This window comes from Caloenas nicobarica, chromosome 24 (assembly GCF_036013445.1).
Source record: "Caloenas nicobarica isolate bCalNic1 chromosome 24, bCalNic1.hap1, whole genome shotgun sequence".
In the NCBI taxonomy this organism is placed as follows: Eukaryota; Metazoa; Chordata; class Aves; order Columbiformes; family Columbidae; genus Caloenas; species Caloenas nicobarica.
The window spans coordinates 5,246,130-5,266,818 of record NC_088268.1 but is presented as its reverse complement, the minus strand read 5'-3'; the positions used below and the strand labels follow the sequence as shown (position 1 = coordinate 5,266,818).

General features: G+C 47.3%; 1 protein-coding gene across 1 annotated transcript in view; it reads right to left on the bottom strand.

Moving 5' to 3' along the window:
* Positions 1-18,603, bottom strand: part of NPEPPS (aminopeptidase puromycin sensitive) — a 28,235-nt gene extending 9,632 nt beyond the window's left edge. The window contains exons 1-9 of the mRNA XM_065651337.1: positions 18,277-18,603; positions 11,568-11,652; positions 5,189-5,266; positions 4,065-4,186; positions 3,061-3,168; positions 2,565-2,765; positions 2,134-2,230; positions 1,995-2,028; positions 547-661 (exon numbers count right to left, since the gene is read on the bottom strand). Coding sequence (XP_065507409.1) covers positions 547-661; positions 1,995-2,028; positions 2,134-2,230; positions 2,565-2,765; positions 3,061-3,168; positions 4,065-4,186; positions 5,189-5,266; positions 11,568-11,652; positions 18,277-18,399 — 963 coding nt within the window. The 5' untranslated portion in view covers positions 18,400-18,603. The remainder of the gene's footprint in view (positions 1-546; positions 662-1,994; positions 2,029-2,133; positions 2,231-2,564; positions 2,766-3,060; positions 3,169-4,064; positions 4,187-5,188; positions 5,267-11,567; positions 11,653-18,276) is intronic.
* Positions 18,604-20,689: the final 2,086 nt, after the last annotated feature.

Sequence of the window (20,689 nt, the reverse complement as noted above, 5' to 3'; positions counted from 1 at the left end):
TCACAAACAAAATTCCAACAGCTTCATTTAATCAATAAAAAGTTAGCAGAAAAAATAAGCTGTTACTGGCCTAGTTTAGTGCATTCAGACAGCTGGTTCCCCATATATCCCAATTAATTCGTGTAAGTTACTACTGAGCAACTTTTCAGCTACCAGACTAGAACAATTTGCAGTGATACGCCTGCTCGGTATGAAAGCCTGATGAATTGTGCCTACCCGGATTGAAAACAACAGATTACTGCTTTGAAGTAACCTGCCGAGCCACAATAATTTCCAGCTCTGACTAGGACAATGTTCAAACAACTGAACATCACGTATCTCAAAGGTCTCTTCCAACCTAAACGATTCTATGATTCTACAGAGAAGATCTAGGGATGCTTCCAAAGAACACGCTGGTAAAGAAGAAAGTGGTAATAAAGCACTATTTAAATGCCTAATTTTTTTTATTTTAAACATAGCATGCCTGCTATTAAGGGACACTTGAAATAACAAATTATATGAAGCACACATCAAAGAAAACTAGAAAAACTCATAATTATTAGATACCATGGTCACAAGGTTTCCGAACCACTGATGAGCAAGTTCATGTCCCACAACCAGAGCAACCCACTGGCGAGAGGAAGAACAGGAATTTTTGGGGTCAATGAGCAACGCGGTCTCCCTGTATTTAAGACAGAAAGAGAACTGAACAGAGTGGTATGTGCCTAGGGAAAAAATACAAGCAAAAGAAGGTTAAATTACCTAAGCAAGCTAAAAAGTGGTCAATACGACTGAAAAAACCAAAAAAGCTATTTCAGTTTAGCCATTATTTGGGTAAGTTCCACAGCTGTCGGAACGCTTTGGAGCAAGAATTCTTTACGGCATGCAAGAAAAGTGCAGAAACGCAGGCAGGAACAAGAAAGTGCATCCTTTATTTATAAAATAGCTCAGCTACAGGATCTAGGAACCTCAATTCTAACTGCCCTTGCACAACCAGCCGCGTTCCACTCATCACGGCAGACGCACCAGGTTCTCCACGCGTGCACACGCATGTACGCACTTGCACACACATGCACACAACCTATGAACACTCCAGGGCTTGGCGGGTCAGTCACAGAAAGAACTTCTGGACTGCGGCAACTCCAAGGGGAAAAACGTGCATCTCAAAGCAGAGACGGTGCCCAAATCTGTCCCCAAAGGGATAAGGTGAATGTGCCGAACTGAGCACAAGGGGGAAGAAATTAACAGCACAATTAAGAAAGGTTTCCAAAAATTCTACTCATTCAGGACAATTTTTTTTTTCTTTTGGCCCCACGGGGAGTAAAATATCAGATTCCATCAGAATTGTGATAAGCAAACAAGGAGATTTTAAACCTGGACTCGAATTTCCATTTCAAATTTGTAAGGCCAAATTAAAAGTTCAGCAGAAGAAATTCAAAGTATTTTGGGATTTAAAGTCCAAAGCTTACAAGACCAACATTGTACAAAATGACGGAAAATCATTCTAACAGTGAGCACAGATAATGTAATAGTATCAAGCAAAAGTACAAAAGCTTGATCAGATGAACAACGACAACAAAAAACTGAAAAGGAAGGCAAGTTAATCTTTTTGCTTTACTCATATCCACATGGTTATACTGTGGTTGCTAAATTTACCAACTTGCCTACAACATAAAATATGAAACTCTTCCAGCTGTGGCAGTAAGTACGGAACTTTTACAGGGAAAAAAGCGGCCAGGAAAGTTCTCGTGCAGAACAGGCAGTGCTGCCAGACCCTTCAACACCTCCCGCCCTGGGACGTGGTGGTAACGGCTCATTCTTGCCTTCCCAAGACCTGCTCAACAACGCACGCTGCTGCAGGAGTCAAAATTATCCAAACCCAAGCGAGAGTTGAAGGTATTTGCTCAGCCTTATTTGGGACAATACCAATTAATTACAGCTCCCTAAAACTAATCTGATTACTTCCAAGAATTAGTGAACAAAGAGGGGGGAAAGACAGTATTTTAACAGCATACCTATAAGTAACAAGGCCCCAGTTCTCCATGGCACCTTTATAAAATAAATACAAAGGTTTATTGATATTGATACACACCTCTTCCTAAATGTTTAAAATTCAAATAAAATACAGGTCATCAATAAAGCGAGTTACTTTACCAGCAGCAAAGTCTGCAATAGCTATGAGATCAATTTTAGGAAGAGGGTAAGGAACATTGAAGTAATCCTTATAAAAAGGCAGAGTTTTAGCAGCAACCTGTAAGAAACAAGAAGAGAAATGTTACCCCAGAACAATTAGTAAAACTTGCAGACTGATGACTGAAACTAGCCTAAAAAGCAGCATACAGAAGTTTTCTTCCAGAAACCCCATTTCCAGCTTCCAGAGCACAATGGCTTGGAAAACTCCCATCCCTTTTTCCTCCCAGCCCGCCCTTCAGTGCTTCTCAGCATCTTTGGACCAAATCTACATCACTGAAATGGAATTAAACCCTACAGTTTTGGCATTGTAGACATTAGTTTATTCATAACTGAAATTCTGCTTAATATCAAGCCTGGTGTCTCCAAGCTATTAAAGCCCTCAGCGAATTTACCTCTAGTGCAAACTTTCCTTGTTCCGCTTTGCCCACCGGCGTGTAAACCCGCACCAGGACGCCGTCCAGGGATCTGGCCTCCACGAAGTCGTACTCTCCCACCACGAACGCCACGAGGTACGTCGACATGATGGGGGTGCGAGCAAACTTCACCTCCACCAGGTTCTCGTCGTCCGGGTACGGCTTCCGGTCAATGACGTTCTTTCAAAGCGAAAGGGAACCGGTTAGTTTCATAGAAGTGAAACCACATTACACAACACACCCGATTATTTCATCGCAATGAGTCACACATCTAAAATGAAAGGACAACTTTTATGATTTTATAGACACCGTAATGTGGTTGCCCTCCTAATTAAAGCACCCCATTGTATATGGAGGTGTACTTTCATAATATTTAAGTTATATTCCATTACTGCAACGGCAGCTGAGCACATCAGCTATCAGCTGCTGTCCAAAGCGTGTTACCCGCATCCCAACTTGCACATCAAGAACTTACCATGTTTGACAAAGCTACTCTGTCTTTAGGAACCACCAAAGAAATATCAAACGTTGCCTTAATCGCAGGCTCATCCCAGCAAGGGAAAGCTCTGCGAGCATCAGTAGCCTGGAGGAAATAAGAGCATTAAACAAATCACAAGAGGTTGTGGCAATAAAACACACACAAAAAACTACAGGTAAGAAACTGGGCAAATGATGGGTGGTCACTGGTGTAGAATCTCTTCATTGACACTCTTGACCTCTGCATTAGAGCATTTTATTTGTACTGCGGTAACTTATTTCACTCTTGGTTTAAAAAACTGCAGCTGAAAACTGCTCTGTGCTCTGATGGAATTCTACGATCTGAGCAAAATTTAGCAGAGTCATGAGAGGAGCAAAGCTCAGTCATGTGAGAGCAGAGAGAGCGTCCAGGCGTTCACAGGCCGGAGGAGACCACCTATTTATATTCTTGTCAGCAGACTGCCCCCAAGAAATGTTCGGTTTCTGTGCGGTGAGTGCTCCGGGATTTTATGTAACTAGGCAGATAACTATGAAATTACAATATGGTGTAAAATCCTGTCATTATGTCCAAGGTTTACATAACACTGGCAACAGAATCAGGCTCACATTTCGGATGTGGTTAAGATACCAAGATAAAGTCAGCGTCCTGTTAAAAAATTAATATACTCCATAGAGGAAAGTTATATGGAGGTGTACGACCAAATCTAAATAAATAGCTGTTCTTAAACATTGCAGCTATTGTACATATACAATGCATCACACATCAGGATCATCCTTGGCTGGGGAATTTGCCAGATCCAGAATTCACTGACCTTCAAGTCGCAATGTAAAGGCTGCTTTTAGTATTACCCATCTACACAAGGAGCGAGCAGCAAATAATATGGATTTTTGAAATTTACCCAGAGGGTACAAGTAAAGTTAGGAAATCGTGTCTGTCTTTCTTCTGAGCATAAATCCTGTATTAAGAAGGACACTCCCTGCAAACAGAAACACAGCCCGTACCTCGAACTGAGTGACAGCAGCGTAGCGTGTGTCTCCAGTAGGGGTGGTGTATTTACTTCGGTAAAAACCTTTCATTTTATCATTCAGCTCCCCTACGAAGTCTATCTTTAGCGTCCCCGTCCCTGTAAGAGAACGGATGGGACACTGTTATTTGCATGTGCCAAACAGAACATTTCTTTGGTCTGGGCCCGGCTCCTCAGCTGGGCCGCTGCCCTTCTGAGATCAGACGGCCACTCAGCTCCTCTCCACCCATCATTTTTTGCCAGCCTCCCTCCAACCCTCCGCTCTCCTTACACAAAATAAGCTCCAGCGGATCAGAGCAGGCCAAGCCAGACTCACCACAGCATCTGAGCATTGATCGGAGGAGAGAGGCTGCTGCAGCGCTCATTTCATCTGAACACAATGCAGCACCAGGACAGGTTGAGAAACATGACCTTACAATCCTTACCTTTGAGTAAAGTTTGCAAAAATACAGGATGGCTACTAAGTAATAACAGCACCCTATGGAATCCATTACAAAAGCCGAGATGGGGCACTGGCTGCGTTCAAGCCTGTAAGTCAATTAGTCTCAGGATTTATTCTGCCCTCCATGTCTCAGCACAAAAGGAGAAACCTGATCGTGACCAGAGATCCCACCAAATGGAACACTGAAGTGTTATCACCATAGAATCTTTGGATTTGTATTTGTCAAGATGAAATAAAACTGCTTTATTCAAACCGAGGAGCTGAGTTTCAATTGACAAACTCCTCAGAGAGAAAAAAAAAAGTAGCGGTTTCAAAAGAATTAGTACATTCATACCTAGGAAAATCCTGCAGTAATTCAGATCAGCTCATTCTCAGTGAGAGGAACACACATCACCAGCATCTAATACAAACAGCTTCTGAGCCTCACTCCCCATAGCAGGTAAATAATTGGAGTTAGGAGCAAACACCAGCGCTAGAGAAACAACATTTTCAATTGCAGAGGCTCACAAAGTGAGTTCTAGTGGACAGACTCCTTGGGAGCAGCACATCTGCAGTCAGAACCTCCAGGGAAGACAGAGCTGTCCTGCTCCAGCTCCTTCAAGTGCAAAGGTCTGAAACACGCGGTTGAGGCAAGCGGAAGGCGCGGAAACAGCTCTTACCTTTCTGGAGAGTACTGGGGAAGGAGAGAGTAACCTTCTCATCCTCATTTTGATAGTTGAACCCTGTGGCATGTACCTCTGAAACAGAAAAACAGACCACTGTGTTTGAAACAAGCCCCAAAAGTGGTTTTGTAACTCATGAGCATTTAAAATGAACTAAAATGAACTATAACTCTGGAGTTATAGAACAAATCAATGAAGATTTCAAATAATCCTGAATTATATAAATGCAAGGAACCAAAGCAACGCCACCCATTGTAAGACTTGCATGTTACATTATCTTGCTTCAGACAAGTAAATCTCCATTTCCATCAGGCCATACAGCCCAGACTCAAAGCGCAAAGTGCTGCGATACACAGGGGCGGGCACTCTAAAAGAAAAATGTACCACTATATCCACTGCTTCATTACGTGGAATTCTGAATGACAAAGCTTGTTTGAAACAACAATTTAATTTATAGGATGCCCTGTTTTCCATCCTCGTGTATCACTCCAAGAACCCAGGTATTTGGTTTCAGAGGCAGCCTGAGCGACTCATATTTTCTGCTGAGTTGTTCCATATGTGACAGAAGTAACTGCAAACGCATTTTTATTTTTATAAAACGTAAAGTGTTATTTACTCTGGAATAGTATGATTTCAGCCCTAAGTCAGGGCTAATACCAACCTCTGCTCATAGAGAACACAAAAGCAGAAGCTGTATGAATGCATTAGTCTTAACTACTGGTTTCAGAGCCTCTGCTCAGCGCTTAATCAGAGTTAACCACCGTGCTCGGGCACATAACACACAAATGCCTCAATAAAACAATTCTAGCTGTAAAAACTAAGAACTTTAGACTACTAGTCTGTACCGAGGAGCGCCAAGATTTTTAAAATCAACTGTAAGAGGCAGAGCAGTTAAACAGAACACATGCCAAGGACACCAAAATGCCAGCGAGAGTTGGGCAACGAGCAACGAAAAGGAAAGGTTCAGTTTTTCTTCTTCTAACTCTGCGGAATACCAAGGCAGAAAAATAGACGTTATGGGAGAAGATATTCGGGGGAACAATGCTAATGTACAACACAATACTCCGAAATTGGGCTTCCCAGCGACAGGAGTGGAGCTGATGGCTGAGCACATGGTTTAGATCCAATGAATTTTGACCCCGGGTATCTTTAGAGCCCAACCAACAGCAAACCTGTTGTTCTGTGACGGCGTTGGGGACCTGGGGCAGGGGGAAGGACTCAATACCTGTCGGAAATTTATGTGAGGCTGCTCGGGAGGAGCCCGCTGCTGAGGAACCTGCAGATGCTGAGCGGTGGAAAACCTGAGAAACGCTGATAAAGATCAGAACAAGAAGGCAGAAACACTCCCTCTCCCCACGTATCTTAAAATGACCACAGTGAACCAAAAACATTTGTATCTTTTTACAGCTTCTAATGGAAACAATCTGATACAGAAGACAAACAATACCATGAGTTCAGGATCACGGTTCTAACCTACTGAAACTGAGGAACGCAGAGGAATGCGCGTTATGCGGATCTTCTGCCAAAAGCTGACAATGGAGATCGAGTTTCCCCCTCTTCCTCCCCCAAATGTGAGTCCTACATGTGTTCAAATCTGTAGCTCTGCTGCTGTATAACCTTTTTAAGCTGGACTCGGAAAGGCACAGGTAAACAAGGTGAAGACCTGCAGGTTTGGGTTTTGCAACACTCCAGGAAAGCACATTAAACATTGCAGAAAGCAACTTTGTTTCAAAGAACTTCTCAGCCTTAATTTTACAGGGTGGGAGCCCAATTATCCTTAGGTTAGAAACAAGGTTACAACAAGTTGTAGTTCAAAGGGCCTGGAAGGAGCCACCTCGGGCAAACACCGACCCAGACCTGCAGGCAAGGAGCCTTGAGAGTGCCCATCACAACCACCCTGGACCAGCAATTAAAACCAAGGGCACCTGGAGCGAGAGGTGACGCTCATTACAGGTTCACAACACACACACTCTGAGGAGCTGGTGTCTACAAGGCTCTTTCCACGCTAGCGATTTTTTGCAATTCTCAAAGTAGCTGCTTATACACCAACTTCTGAAACTGCAGAATGTGAGTGGAAGATTCAAAATCACATTTTTTTAAACTATTCAGTGCTAATAATTTAATCCAGAGCAAAAGAACCATGGAAAACCATCAACAATGCTTTTTGTTGGAGTTTGAGAGAACTGCTTATAACAAAGATGTAATTGCAGTGAAAGGGTCTCCGGGTTCCTAACGGTGCCGAATACAAAAGCTCCTGAAGAGAACGACACAATTTTGGCAGCCTGTGAACTTTGGAGAGTTTGGCACTGCGAGGTTGCGAGTTAATCACTAGCACATTAGTGCACAGTCTGGACCAAGTCGCATGAGAAAATAAAAAGCTGCGAGTGCTCCGTGCCTTTGGAAAGAAAAAAAAGCATAAAAATCAGACCTAGTGACCCTCCCAAACTCGGAGCACTACGTATCACATTTTACAACAGCGTTGACAATAAAGGGCAGCCCTTCTCCAGAGCTCTGCCCGAGACTGCACAGTAACCAGATGGAAATGGCAATTAAGGAGCCCGGTTTCTGTATGACACACTTATAAACGTGGATCACAGCCAGAGGTGTTAAGCAATGTCAAATGTGCGTGTATTTCCAAGTGAAGACAAAGCCAAGTGCGAGAGACGGGATTTTTTCGAGTAGCCCTCATTGCAGGGCAGGGAGAAGTCACAGGCAATTAAGGTATGGTGGCTTAATGAACTTGCGTTCGTCAGCTGAGCTGCAGCAACGGGGTGCGCTCTGCCTGCTCTATCTGCAAATTGAACACGCTGGCTTAACCCGTGTCTGTGCTGACATGGCATCCGCTGTCCCGCAGCATAACCACTGATGCGGTCCCCAGAATGTTAATGCTTTTGAGCTCTTCCATGTGTTTTCACATGCTTGAAACCAGTGGTTGTAAAAAAAAAAGTAGTCAGGAATATTCTCACATATCAGATATTCCCAAACCATCCATGCCAACGCAGCCCAAGCCTCCTTAAAAAACTCCACCATTAAAAAATCCCGTCACATGGAGCCCTCTCCAGAAGAAAGGGTGAAGATGAGCTTTGCTACAACAAAGAAAGGCTTCACAACGGGCCGGAGCAAATCCAGTGTGCTCAGGCAGGACAGGAGGCTCGTTTTCCCCCCCGGCCCCAGCTGCGTGTTCCGTCCCCTTCCCTCGGCTGGGATCAGGAACACGATCTGTCTCCAAGCTGCTTTTTTTTTTTGTTTCTCCCCCCTTGTAGAGGCAGTTTTCAGGCAGTGCACTTTCCTGATTGCTTCCATCAGTGCTAGTGACCTTTTCTTGCTGTTTTTTAAACATCAGCCGCGGCTCTGGCGTAACCAGCATCCAGCACCAGCATCCAAGCCTGTCCCTACCGTACTAGGAAGGAAAAGACTAAAATAACGAGTTCAACCTTTAAAAGATTTTAAGGCCAGAAGTCCAAATCAAAGTTCACTCGATTATTTCTGCTAAACAAACATCACTGTGGTTGCTTTTAATTTTCTATGTGGAATTGCCAACTACTGCTCTCCGAGCATCTCTAAATTTGAGAAGCTGCTTAAATTCCCCAGTATCTGAAAAGCTCTCCAAGCAAAAAACAATGCAATTCACTGACGATGACTCCACCACAAATTCACAGCTCCTTAAAAAGGGAGATGCACAGGAAGCTCAAGCTACTCAGCATTCACTAAGTATGAAACTCAATCCCCTAAAATTTAGCTTAAGAACCAACTTGCCTTTTCAGTTCTTCATTCGGCTGAGCAAACTCAATGGTTTGGACAAAAGCAGCTCAGCACCCGCACACCTCAGCGCTGAGGCTGCACTATGGGCTATGAATGCTAAAAACAAGGCTCTGGAAAAAAAACAAGAACAATTGCTCGTTACAATCAGTGGGAGGAGCCGCTCATTACTCCAGCAACAGCAAACCGAGTCTTTTGAGCACTTTGGTCCATGCCAGTGTACCTGGCACCACCAGCAAAGCCACAGCGCCCAGTCCCAATCACTGCACTAGTTTCACAATGAAACAGGCAATGTTTCTACTCCAAAGTTTTGTGTAATCAGTCCCTCCTGGTTTATGATTCACTATCGCTCAACTGTGGATTACGCAGCAGATTTTTTTACTTTGACTTTAAAGCTTCAGAGATCCTTCCTCAGCTTCTTGTCAAATATTGGGCAATAATCTGATTTCCCTGCAAATCTGCATTAAAATTCCAAAGATCAAGTTCTACCTTCTGCTGTATCCATCTTTAGAAGAGCGAACAGGAGGGGAGATGAAACATGGCCCACGGTTCCAGCCAAGACTTCTGTTGTGCAAGCCACAGTGCAGTATAATAATTCTAACAAGAATTATTAGGAAAAGAATAAACAATTCCGCACAAAAGCCAACAGATCACCTCCACAAACAAGGGAAAGTTGTCTGTTGGACAAGAAGGTCACTTTTTCACACAGCTTCTTTTCGGAACAGAACCACACTTGAAAGAAGATAAGTGACCCGTTATCTTTTGTCTCACATTTACAGACAAGCGTGAGACAAATTCTTCCCCACTGAGGTACAGAACTAAAAGAGGTAACGACTCTTCACCAGAGCCTTTAAAGGAGAAAATATCACTAACGTCCCACTTCTTTTCAAACACTATACGGGCAATTGGTGCAAACCTCACCTGAGTAACTAAACCCAAATGATCTGGCTGATATTCCTGTTGGTTCATCAGCCTGTATTTCATACTCTGGTTTTGAGACCAGTTATACAATTACCATCCCAAAGCTGCGCACAATAGAAGCATTAGTAGGACTGACTTGAGCTGTGTCAACAGGTGCCAGCAAATACCCTGCCAATTTCACGCGATTTTCCTTCCCAAGCCATTACACGAGTTGGCAGTTTACCAAACCGAAAGATACATTTAACCCCATGGAGCCTGAGGATAATTATAGTAAACATGCAACAGAATTGCACCTTCAGTATTTATGATGCAACAGGGTGAGAGGTGAGCGCCCAGAGCACAACCAGACTGCTGTACTGAAATTATTCAAGCCACAGAAACTCATTTCCAGTGTACTTGGTTCTAAGTCTCCGTGAAGCTCTACTATTACTACTTTGAAGTTAAAATGAAGTTAAAATGAGTTCTCACTGCTAAAGAACAGAAAAATAGACCCCTACGAGAGGGAAATCAGCTCTGAAAACAACAAAGACAATACGCTAAAATAGAGACCCTCTCCTCTCTATTTTATGTATTTTTCCTAGGTACCTTTATTCCTGGGTACCTTCTCCATTTATTTTCATTTTCTCAATGACAAAATAAAAACTTAATAGGTGGTTTGGGCTTACGGCAGGGTGGCAGGTGGAGCTGACTCCACACACACTCTGCTATTAGTACCACTCTCGTTAGCACCTCATTACTCAGTACAAGAAATAGCTCCAGGAGCACGTAGCAACACGAGGCACTCAATCAAGCAGAGATCGCTAAGGATGGCGCGTGGAAGGAGGAACGGAGCGCCAGTGGACAGCCCGCGAGCCCCAATGAAGCACATAGGGAACAGCCTTGTGTTCTTTCTCCATCAAAACTCGGTGGCCGGACTCCAGGCCTCCAACTGCACCCAAGGAACCCTCTGGTTCATTAATAATATGTTAAAAATAAAAGCCAAACCGATTTAAATGCAAAGACTCACTGCAGACATTCCACTTGTCACGTAACAAATCTATTTGTCGTAGGGTAATGTCACTACGAGAACTGAATGTGTGTGTCTGCTAAATCTCCTCAAAATACAACCGGGGAAGATATAAACTACTGTAGCTGTGTCTTACAAACAGCTACTGCTGCTTGGATTTCTCCAGTAACTTCCAGCCTTTCGCTGAACTGGATCCTCCACATAATCACCTTTCTCCATGTTGTCCTACGCTCAGAACATCCTGCTAAACGTCAGTTAAGCGTCTTCTGTACTTTTCCAAGTCCTTCCCAATGAGGATTTCCTACCGCAGGCCATTATTGCTGCATTCCTTATCTAAGCCCTTGTCACAGATGTTGTCAATATTGCAAAGTCCACAGGTACAGATCATGCTCTTGCACAGTAATCCACTATAAAGATAAATAATAATGTAAAACCAGTCAAACTTCCTTTTGCCTACGACACAGAATGCAGATTTCACAGAAGCTTGAGGTAACTTTTTTACACATAATGTCAATGGTAGTGATGAGAAGAGAGTGAAGTTTAGATAATTAATTTCTGCTTCTGGGGTAGATTAGCTTATCAAACTACTATGCAATTTCGCAATCGAGTTGTTAACTGTTGGCAACAGCACTTCTCGTCAGAAACGAAAGGGATTAACATGTAAAAACTCCAGCAAAAAAGCAATCCTACCTTCGTCTCCTTCTGGCGCATAGGAAGCTGTAATAATGTCGATGTCAGCACAGTTCATCACAATTTGGTTGGTCGCCTGTTTCACCTGCGAGAGAAAATTTATGATCACCAGGAAGAAGTGGTGTTCCCCGCTCCCTTCGGCAGGCATTCCCACCGCCCTGTAATCCAAAATCCCCTCCATCATCAAGTATCTGAAACAAAATGCAGTGCTTAAGCGTGGCAAAAAAGGTATTCCACTGACTGCTCTCATTTCTTCCGGAACATGCGCACTCGAATCATGTTCCAGCCATCCAGGCCTACTTATCAAGACTGTAAATTATTTAAGGGAATGGACAGCCCGTTAAAAATTGGTATGTAAGCTGGACAATAGGGCCCTTGTACGTGCCTGGGAATCCAAGACCAATAAAAATAGATAGAGAGCCTGCAAGCTTCATCTTAGAGACGAGCGACAGCAGCCTGGAGTCAAAGCCTTGGAACACAAACCTACATCTCCCAGAGAGGATCAGAAATACAACCTATGGTACCGTGTTCTAAACTGTTGATGCTGTAAGAACTTCTTAGGTTAAAACATCTGCCAAGAAATTCGCCTTTACATTTTCCTGCAAGCTTTCCTTCTGCCAGCTCTTGGCTGCACACATTTTGCTTTATTTAACAAGTGGCCGGCTCCCAGCGTAGTAATAAACTGTCTCACTGTGCCAGCTTTCTATTTGGATGTGAGAGCTCGAATACAGAGGAATTCAAATTAAATATCAATTAATTACAAAGGGCTAAAATATTTGGGAATTAAACTAGGAATTATTTAGAAACTTAGAGCTGAAACCACTAGAATCATCACGCTGGATTGCGCTGGTAATGCTGCTAGTCCAGGGTCCAATTTCTAGCAGGAGACAACGCCAGTTATTTAAATAAAAGAGCAAGAACTTCTGCAACAGCCAACTAGGGTTTAACGTGTGCACAAAAGAACTGCTTCCTACCCCAGACAGTAAGTCCCTGAAAGCAGACAGACTTATATCATCCCTTTCTGGGTTTTTCGCTATTATAACCTTAAAACGCCCTGTTAGCACCCGTACCCATCGCTCCATGTCTGAACACAGCAGAACCAACTGGGCTTATTAATCTGTGATGGGAACTGGTTCCCAGGAACCAAGAGCTCCTTCGCCCTGCAGCAAAACCCAAGTGCTCTGTGTGCACCCGCCAGCTCGCCATCCCAACACCTGAGGGAAGCAGCACTTGTGACAAGTCAAACAACAAGCTGTGAAGTGTCACGTTTGCAACAGACACTTATTGCTCTGCCACAAAGGAGCTGGTGCGACACAGGATGAGGAAACAGATATTCAGCCTTAAGCTGTTCTACCCGGGCTCACTGAAGAAATGGTTCCTTAGTCATTGTGTATATAAAAACCAAGTTCAAGTCTAGCCAGCGATAAGAGAGGCTTAAGAAATAACTTCAGAGATGTATCTACATCATAAAAGCAGCCCGTCCAGTCTAATAATCTCTGAAGCAAAGGGCTCACCCCAGATATTCCAAGGGACGGCAACTCCCACAGCGGGTGGTTTACACAAGACAAACCCAACTCCTGAGTTTCTCTCTAACCTCAGTCACCAACTTTGCTTCTGGAGCAAATTCTACAGCTTATTCCCATTAGCAGAATTGTTTGTAGAATAAATATTACATAAGGGCTTACACAGTATTGGTGAATCTTCCCAAATCCTGCAGCAGTGTCCCCAGAGCTGTGCTGGTTTCACCATGTTGCCTCTTGGAGGTAATAAAAGCAAAACAATGTTACCTAATAAACTTCACCTGACTCTAAAAACAACATGCTTGCCAAGCATCAAACCAGCAAATGTAACAGCTGAAGTGACACTGGTGGAGACCTTCATTCAATCTATAAACGCAAATCTCTCCGGATTAAGAATTCAAGATGCACAAAGAGCCGTCCAAATTGCAGATAATACTGGGTTTAACAACAGGCAAATCTTTAAAAAACACCTTCTGCTGAGGACAGAAGAATTCTCAGTGTAGCACTGTGCCCGCAAAATAAGTTATGTTTAAACAGAGAAAACTTCAGAGGCTCCTTAGAAAGGCAATTACCTATTTTTAGATTTTTCCTTAGCTCTGACAAATATTGAGCCAGTTTTACAAAAGAGTGCAACATACTACAAAACGTAAAGGGACTGAGAGAACCGGTAACCTAAAAAATGTTTACCCTCCAGGTCCCCAGACACGAAGGGCAAAACTCAGCCTGCAGATAGGAATCTGACAGTGTACTGCACACTTCTGAGGCTCTCACCATTTCATTCTGTGGGAAAATCAAAAAAGGCTTCATGTTGGCACACGGGCTCTAGCACAAGAGCCTCCTCCCTCTGATCCACTGAAAATAATGAAGCACAGACACACCTGTAAGAACAAAATTATGAACCGCCCAGCATACTTAACTTGTGACCATTTTATCTCAGAGGAACCTACAGCCGAACACTTACAGACACCAGGTGTATCGGGAAGATGAATGAACGTGTTTTACTGTAGGCGGTACCTTGAAACTGCTTTTCCATTTCTGCTAATACCATGTTCTGGAAGACAGATACTCCACTCAGGCAGCGCTTTTCATGAGTGCAATCATATTAAAAGGCAAAAAAGCATCTCGCTGCATAAGGTATAACCAACCCCAAAGCTGTGTATATGTGAACTGTCACCCTGCTTCACCTCACACGATAATATAACAAATGTTCTCTTCTACAGAAGAGGTCAATCAAGGCAAGAGCAGGTTACAAATGCCCCAACGAAAGCACTTTTGTCATAAGGCTGACACGCCTAAAAGCAGCAGCAGAACTAAGGCCAAGATCTGGAATGAAGCCACGTTGCAAAACTTTAAACCTGTTGCTTTTGATGAAGCTCTAGGAACATTAATCAGAACTCAAATACCTCTGGAGATTAGTCAGACGCAGATACCACGAGCAGGTCTGCCCTGCAATAAAACTCCAGACCTTGAAGACCTTTTAACTGGAGCTGACACACTCTTCCCAGCGCCCTCCTCATCCACGCTCCCGCTCAGCACTTGCTTCTGGGAAGGAAAACCTCATCCAGTAGGAGATAATGGCTTAAGTTCCCCCCAAAAGTCTTCCAACATCATTTGACGGAAGAGCTAAAAAGGCTCATTATTTGGCTCTGCCAAACAGGACTTGAAGGTGCTGTAAAGCTTTTGAGTTATCAGAGCAGGAAAGGACTTGATGGAAAAACCTTTTTAGGACATTAAAACCAAGAATTTGAATGGCTCCAGTGGAATGCCAGCCTACCCGAAAGACAGGATGAGGTGCAGCAGAAGACATCTTCTACAGTCAAAACTAATCCTCTAGAGCCATTCATAAGACTAGATAATTTAAATCTTGTCACTCGGCTTCAGAGTCCTTTTCTGAATGTAGCACTATAACAAGCACGTATGTTTTTACCATTTTATTCTCTAAAAACAACCCAAATTACCTCCCTTCTGTTCTAGGATATATCTCTTTAAGAACTCAAAATGCTCCAAATCTAATTCTACGTGCTGGAAATGTAAGCGAAAATGCTGGACAACATGACCACGTATTTATCATAGATTACTTCTCCCCCAAATGACACTGACCACAAATACTACACCCATTAAGCTTAATTTTTCAAGATTTACATCCACGAGTGTCACAATTAATCTTTAACTGGCATGCAGCGGGATCAGAAGACTACACACTCTTTAGTCTGGCAGATACTGCATAATTAACCTATAAAAAGCAACAGATACAGGTTAAACTTTGCTAAATATAACAGAGTATCCTTAAGACATATTAAAGGGACCGGGAAAGATATTTAGAAGAGCCATCCACCTCAGGTTGTAAAGTGTTCAAAGCAAAGACAGGTTGCTTTGCAACCAAGAAACACCTCATAGTTTGCAAAGAAAGAAATTAATCCCTGCCCAGCACTCCCCAAAGGAGGGAGTTTATGTGGAGCAAACAGCAGGAAGGCAGAGGAGAGCCACACACCTTCCGCAGCTCCGGACGGGCTCGTTTGGAGCCACCACAGCGTTCAGAGCTTCCATTTAGAAGCTTAAAACAAAACGTTGAGTTTTGGGAGGCGGTTCTGTCGCCAGTTACTCATGTTTGCCTTCTCGGCGCGATGCTGGAGCGTGGACCCGCAGCACATCCCCTCTTTGTTCCAGCCCGCGGAGAGGCCGCCCAGGATCAGAAGCAGAATGGAAAAAAGTTGACCTAGACGCTGAGTAATACGAGTGCGCGGCACTGATAACTAGAGCCTGAGAATCAGGGTTAGAATAATTAAATCTCAAGCGAACACATGAATAAAGTAGATGAACTATTTCCACCAAAATTAAAAAAAAAAATTGAATTGTGCTCATTCAGAAACAACCCCACACGCCCAACAAATCAACAGTTTAAAATGCTAAAAGATGGTAAAACTGACAGGGCGGTCACAGGATTGTGAGCAGGCGACTATTTCAGCCCCAGATCTGCTACGGACACGCAGTGCTCGACTCTCCCACAACCATGTTTTGTCCCAGCTGGGATAAATGAACTATTTCACAAGGAACCCTTATGGATTTTTGGCGGTTTTAACTGTGCTAAATGGTACAAAAAAGTCTCCATATCCTGTTCACCCAGCGCCATAGGTGAGCTGGTTGTTCTTCTCTCCATCAAGGTGCAGAATAGTTCCCCCCCTGATTTTCTGGGATGCGCCTTGACTGTGCTTTGGACACTGGCAGCCACAGCAAACTTCTCCAGGTTTCCAATGCCAGACAAGCAGAACTCACCCCACACACCTTCCTGCACCTGCAGACATATGGTGGGACGTGGCCTCATGATTCTTCCATCTATGGTTGCTAAAAGTTATTTTAAAATAAAGGTATATACTTTAGATGCGTTTAAAAAAATCTCACCCTATATTTTTTTAATCCACTCTACCATGGGAACACCACATCAGCTCACCATGATGTGAACAAGAGGTTTTTTTACAACGTTGAACCCGCCAGGTCAGTGCTCCTCCTTAACACATGCCCTCAGCTGGTAGGAAAGTCCAGGATTTCGCATTGTCAGGTGGTATCCATTGCTCTAGGAATTCATTGAGCAATCCCCTGAACAGCAAACAATGTTTTAAACATCTGAACAGGACTAAAATCTGCAAACCATCTACCACCTCCACAAGGACCCTCCAAATCCTTGTTATTCCTGGATTTAAACGAAGTTCCCAAGGCTGCTGTTCAGTGCGACTCTCTCCTCAGTAGCAACGCTGGCTTAAAAAGCCACGACTCCCCTCCCCCTAAGTGTTATTTTTAACCTGGATGATTTCAGTGATCCCATTTACAGCACGGCCCCACAGCTGTAACAGGACTGAGCAGCAGCAACTTGGGTGCGAAGACGGGAAAAGGCGGTTGGGATTAAGACGGAAGAGACCGGGAATTTCTCAACCAGGCTGATGCACCATCAGACTGTGACCCCCCCACAAAATCAGCAGCAGCCAGAGGACTCGAGCTAGAACAAAATCAGCGAGGCAATTCACGTTTCCAGTGCTGTTTCCACATGACACAAACTTACTCATCTCTGGTTGTCTTCCTCCAGGTCCCAAAAGTCACAAGATCCACTATCACCCGCAGCCTTTTGCCCTCCCCGACTCGCACACGCCTCCTGCTTCAGACTGAGCAGCTTTATTGCCCCAATGCTGCCCCATTTTACAGGGTTTTAACCACCCCTTTAGACCAACACTTAAATCTGCGCACATCTCAGTATTTAAACTCTCCCTCGAGTATTTCCCTGTCATCCCGTTTTAAGAGCAAGCCTGGTAAGCCCTTACAATCCTGCATCTATTTCAAATCATTGCACAAGGAGAGACACGAAAGCAAATTTAGGAAATCTTGGCACCGCCACCTAAGAATGACTATGAGACTTCAGGGCGTTCATCAAACATTCTGGCTTTGAAGGGTGAACACGGGGAAGCTTTTCCCTTTGGGAAGAGGCAGAAGACGCCGTGTTTCCAGCCTGCGCACCCCTTCCCACCGCCAGCCGAGCCCCTCGGTGACCCCGAGGCCTACCAGCTTACCGTGCCACGCTAGAGGAGTTCTCGCTTAATTGCACATGTGGTAGTTTGTCTTTCCAGCAAAATCCCGAGCCATCTGAATGGCTGGAGAGAGATAAAAGCAGCACGCTGGAGGCTGAGGGCAGGAGCAGGGGTGGCTGGGTGCAGCTTTGGGGGAAGCCGGGGACAGCAGAGGCAGCTCCCCGCTTAACCCACATCCAGACCCGAGAGCCGGGGAGCGCCCGGGGGGGGCAGCCCGGGGGGAGCAGCCCCGGCCCTCCCCAGGCCGCTCCCGGGGGCCGGAGCGGGGCAGGGCGGGGCCCGCGGGCTGCCCGGGCTGGCGGGGGGGGATATATACATCGATATGTATAAGCTGAATGGAAAGGAGGGCGGAGACCGCGGCGGGGCGGGCGGGGGGGGGGACGGGGCAGCTCCGAGCGGCCTCCCTGCACCTGCCCGGCCGGCTCCGCCGCGCCAAGGGCCGGGCCCCGGCGGGGAGGCCCTGAGGGCCCGGCGGGGAGCGGGGGGTCGGGCCCCCGCTGGCTGAGGGACGGGAGGGGGACCCGGGGCTCCCTCAGGGCCCGGCGGCGGGAGGAGCCGCTGAGGGGAGAGTCCCCCGGGGCCGGGGGGGGGGAGGAGGAGGGGCCGCGGCCCTACCTGCACGGCGGCCTCCAGCTTGCCCTCGAAGGTGAAGTCGATGAGGTCGGGCTTGAGGCAGAGTCCGTAGTTGAGGGGGGACACGTCGGCGGGCAGCCGCTCGAAGGGCCGCTTCTCCGGCATGGCGGGGCGGCGGGTGCGGGGCTGCGCCCCCCCGCGGCGGGGCGGCGGGGGAGAGAGAGAGGGAGGGAGGGAGGGAGCGAGCGGCGCGGGGCGGGAGCCGGGGAAGGGTTTCCTGCTGCCGGGGACGCGGCGGCCCCGCACCGAGACACCGAGAGAGCGGCGGCGGCGGCGGCGGCGGAGGAGGAGGAGGAGGGAGGGGCGGGGGCGCGCGCGCGCTCCCGGCACGAGGCAGCCGGTGGCGGGGAGGGGGGGGGGGGGGGACGGACGGCGCGTGCGCGCAGCGGCGCCACGCGGCCGCGCACGTAGAGAGCGGCGGGAGCGCGGTTGCGTAAGCGGGCGCGGGCCGTGCGCGCGCGTCCCCCGGGGCGCGGCGCCTCGTGCGCCCGGTGCTGCGGGACCGGGAGGGCGGGAACGCGGGAGCGCGCAGCCCGGTAACGGGTCACCCGGCCCGGGATGGAGCCGGAACGGTGCAGTCCATTAACGGGAGCTCCCGGTGCACCCGGCCCCGGGCGGCTGGCTCCGTGTATCTGGCACGGGGCCGGGCTGGAGCGGTGCAGCCCGTTGGCGGGGGCTCCTACAGCGCCCCGTGCAGGGGGGCCCTGGCCTGGCACGGTGCAGCCCCTTAGCGGGGCTCTCGGGGCTGAGCGTTTGGATGGGGTCGGTGTGCACCCAGGCTCTGGCAGCCCCGGGGGTCCCGGGGTTGCACGGTGCTCGGGGGGTTGTGTTTGTTTCCCAGCACGGAGCAGCCGGTGGGTCCCACACCAGCACTGCACTGGGTGCACCACCTTTGGACGTTTTGGGGGCTGTTTGTCACGCCGTCCAACCCTCCCAGGACCATGCAGCGTCCAGCCCTTGTATCTGGAGGACACAGGTCCCTTTCTCCCTGGGTTTGGCCATCTCTCCAGCTCCAGATAAGGCAGCGGAGCTCGAGGTGTAACCATCACTAACCTCCGCTGTTAAAAAATGGTGAGATCGGCTTAAACCCCCTTGCACTTTGCAGCAGAAATACAGCAACGTGCAGGTGTGGAGCAGAGAGGAGGTGTCCTGTCCGCCAGGCTTGCTGGACCTGTCGGGACGGCTCCCTGGGGTGGCTTTTGTCCCCACCCTGAGCCAACAGCCTCCTCCTCCAAGCGCTTGAACCGCAGCATCGTGGTGAAACCCAGGCGTTGCAGGGCTCCCGGTAAAACCCCGGGGCGGCCAACGTGCGTGCAGCCCTTCGTGGCCAGGCTCACGTCCTCAAAAGTTAAAAAATGGCTTAAGCTCTTGAGCAGAAAGGGGGTTTTATGCTGTTTCCCAGGGCCAAACAGCCATCACTGTGCAGCCCGGGGTACCGCAGCCCTTCGGGGCTTTCCCGGGGTCGACAGCGTCGCTGGGGCTTGGGGAAGATGCTATGTGAGGAATCCGTCTGAAAAAGCGACGTACACAATGCAGTGAACAGTATTTACGGGGTAATAAATGTCCCAAGTGGGTGATGTTGGATGGCTGTTTGGGTTTGTGACAAACACCAGCAGGAAGTTTAGAAAAACAAATTTCTTAATAAAGACTTTATATGGGAAAAAGAAGGGCGAAAAATTGAATCCTTCTGGAAGAGGGGACCCAGCGCCGGTGGCCGCGGTGGCTTTTCCTGCACCCGGATTGCGGGGTGAGAGTGCGGCTCAGCCCCAGGACATGCCACGGCAGTTTTGGACCTGGTAACTCAGCCCCTGGCTCCGTGTGGCCTCAAACACGGACCAAATTAAGCCTCAGCCCCCGTGCCGTGTCTTTGTGGGTGCCACAAGCTCCCTCGTTGTGAGAAGGAAGCTCAGCTCGCGGAGGCAGGAAATCATTAATTGCCTTCCACCACTAGAAACTGCAATTGCTCCTTTTCTTCTCCCCCCGCCGCCACCTCCCCGAAGAGATTTATTTTTGTTCGAAGTGCCACCTCGCTGTTTAAAACGCGAGTTAGCACCAGGCGGGAGTGGGGATTCGCAGGGAGCTGGAGGAGCCGAACTGGGGCACGGAGAAAGTCCAGGCTCTTCGCACGTCGTTAGAAAAACCCAGCGCGGGTTCATGTGGGGCTGCTGTGGGGCCACATTGTGCTGCCGAGCCCCGGGGGGAGGAGGGAGCCGAGGAACCAGCTGGAGTGTCGCAGGGGGTTCAGCAGCTGCCGCCCTCCCTGTCCCGCTGCCACCGTCCCCTCCCGCCCCCGGGACACAGGGACACGGGGTGTGGGGACACGTTGGTGCCAGGACCCCCGGGGCTGGGGACGGTTTTATCATTTTTGGGAGCGAGCTGCCGCCCACGATGCCAG